At 59.1% G+C, this 1,073-nt stretch overlaps 1 protein-coding gene across 1 annotated transcript in view; it reads left to right on the forward strand.

Moving 5' to 3' along the window:
• Positions 1 to 1,073, forward strand: part of HK2 (hexokinase 2) — an 18,825-nt gene that overhangs the window by 9,867 nt on the left and 7,885 nt on the right. Inside the window, exons 3-4 of the mRNA XM_010135797.1 lie at positions 158 to 306; positions 688 to 807. Of these exons, the coding sequence (XP_010134099.1) occupies positions 158 to 306; positions 688 to 807 (269 nt within the window). The remainder of the gene's footprint in view (positions 1 to 157; positions 307 to 687; positions 808 to 1,073) is intronic.

Here is a 1,073-nt window from a genome sequence, read left to right on the forward strand (position 1 = left end):
TCCCCCCGCTCGGGGCAGCCTGCCCCAGGCTCTGCCCACCCGCAGCAGCAACAACCTCTCCCTTCTCTCTGCTCTCAGTCTCCCTCTCCCAGTTGAACCCATCGCCCCTGGTCCTGTTGCAACAAATAATTGATTGTTCTTGTCTGGGCTCCCGCAGAGGATGGGGACTTCTTGGCACTGGACCTCGGAGGCACCAATTTCCGCGTGCTGAGGGTGAAGGTGTCTGACAACGGCCTGCAGAAGGTCGAAATGGAGAACCAGATCTATGCCATCCCCGAGGAGCTCATGCGGGGCAGTGGGGTGCAGGTGGGTCCAGCCCCTCTCTCCTCTCCCATCCCCACTCTCCTGGGCAGACCTGCAACCACAGGGCTTCTGGCCATGGGGGCATCCACCCACCTTGGGGCAGTTGTCCTGCCTGAAGGGAGGGCTGGTGTCCCCCCAAGACCCGAGCTGTGTAATGGGTGTGGAGCAGCGTCTCCTTGCTGTCTTGCTCAGCAGGATCCGGGTAGATCCTTGCCTTCCTCTGCCTGGACACCAAGTGTGGTGATGGGCGAGGACCATGGAGGTGTCATGTGGGTGGCAGACCCCTTGAGGGACCCTTCAAGCAGGCAGGGATGCAGACACTGCTCTGCTGCATCGTCTTGGTCAGGGAAGCTGGGCGAGGGCTCAGTCTTTGCATTTTTTCAGCTCTTTGACCACATTGCCGAGTGCTTGGCCAACTTTATGGAGAAGCTGAACATCAAAGACAAGAAACTCCCCCTTGGGTTCACCTTCTCCTTCCCATGTCACCAGACCAAGCTGGATGAGGTGAGTGAAGTTCTCTCCTCCTCACAGGGGTCGTGGCTGAGCCTGGGATGCAGAGGGAGGGGGTGAGCTCTCACCAGGGGCAATACTTGTCCCACACCAATTTAGCTTGTGCTTTTAATTAGGCCCATTGGGTAGCGTGTAAGGTCTTGGTGCTGATGGGAGCAAAGGGGGTGTCCTGGGGCTTGCAGGGGTCTAGGAGGTGCTGCTTAACGTGCTGGCTGCTCTGCTCCGCACGGATGCAGAGCTCAAGGAGCGCGGCTGCGATG

The sequence above is a fragment of the Buceros rhinoceros genome, unplaced genomic scaffold (assembly GCF_000710305.1).
Source record: "Buceros rhinoceros silvestris isolate BGI_N320 unplaced genomic scaffold, ASM71030v1 scaffold4005, whole genome shotgun sequence".
Taxonomy (NCBI): Eukaryota; Metazoa; Chordata; class Aves; order Bucerotiformes; family Bucerotidae; genus Buceros; species Buceros rhinoceros.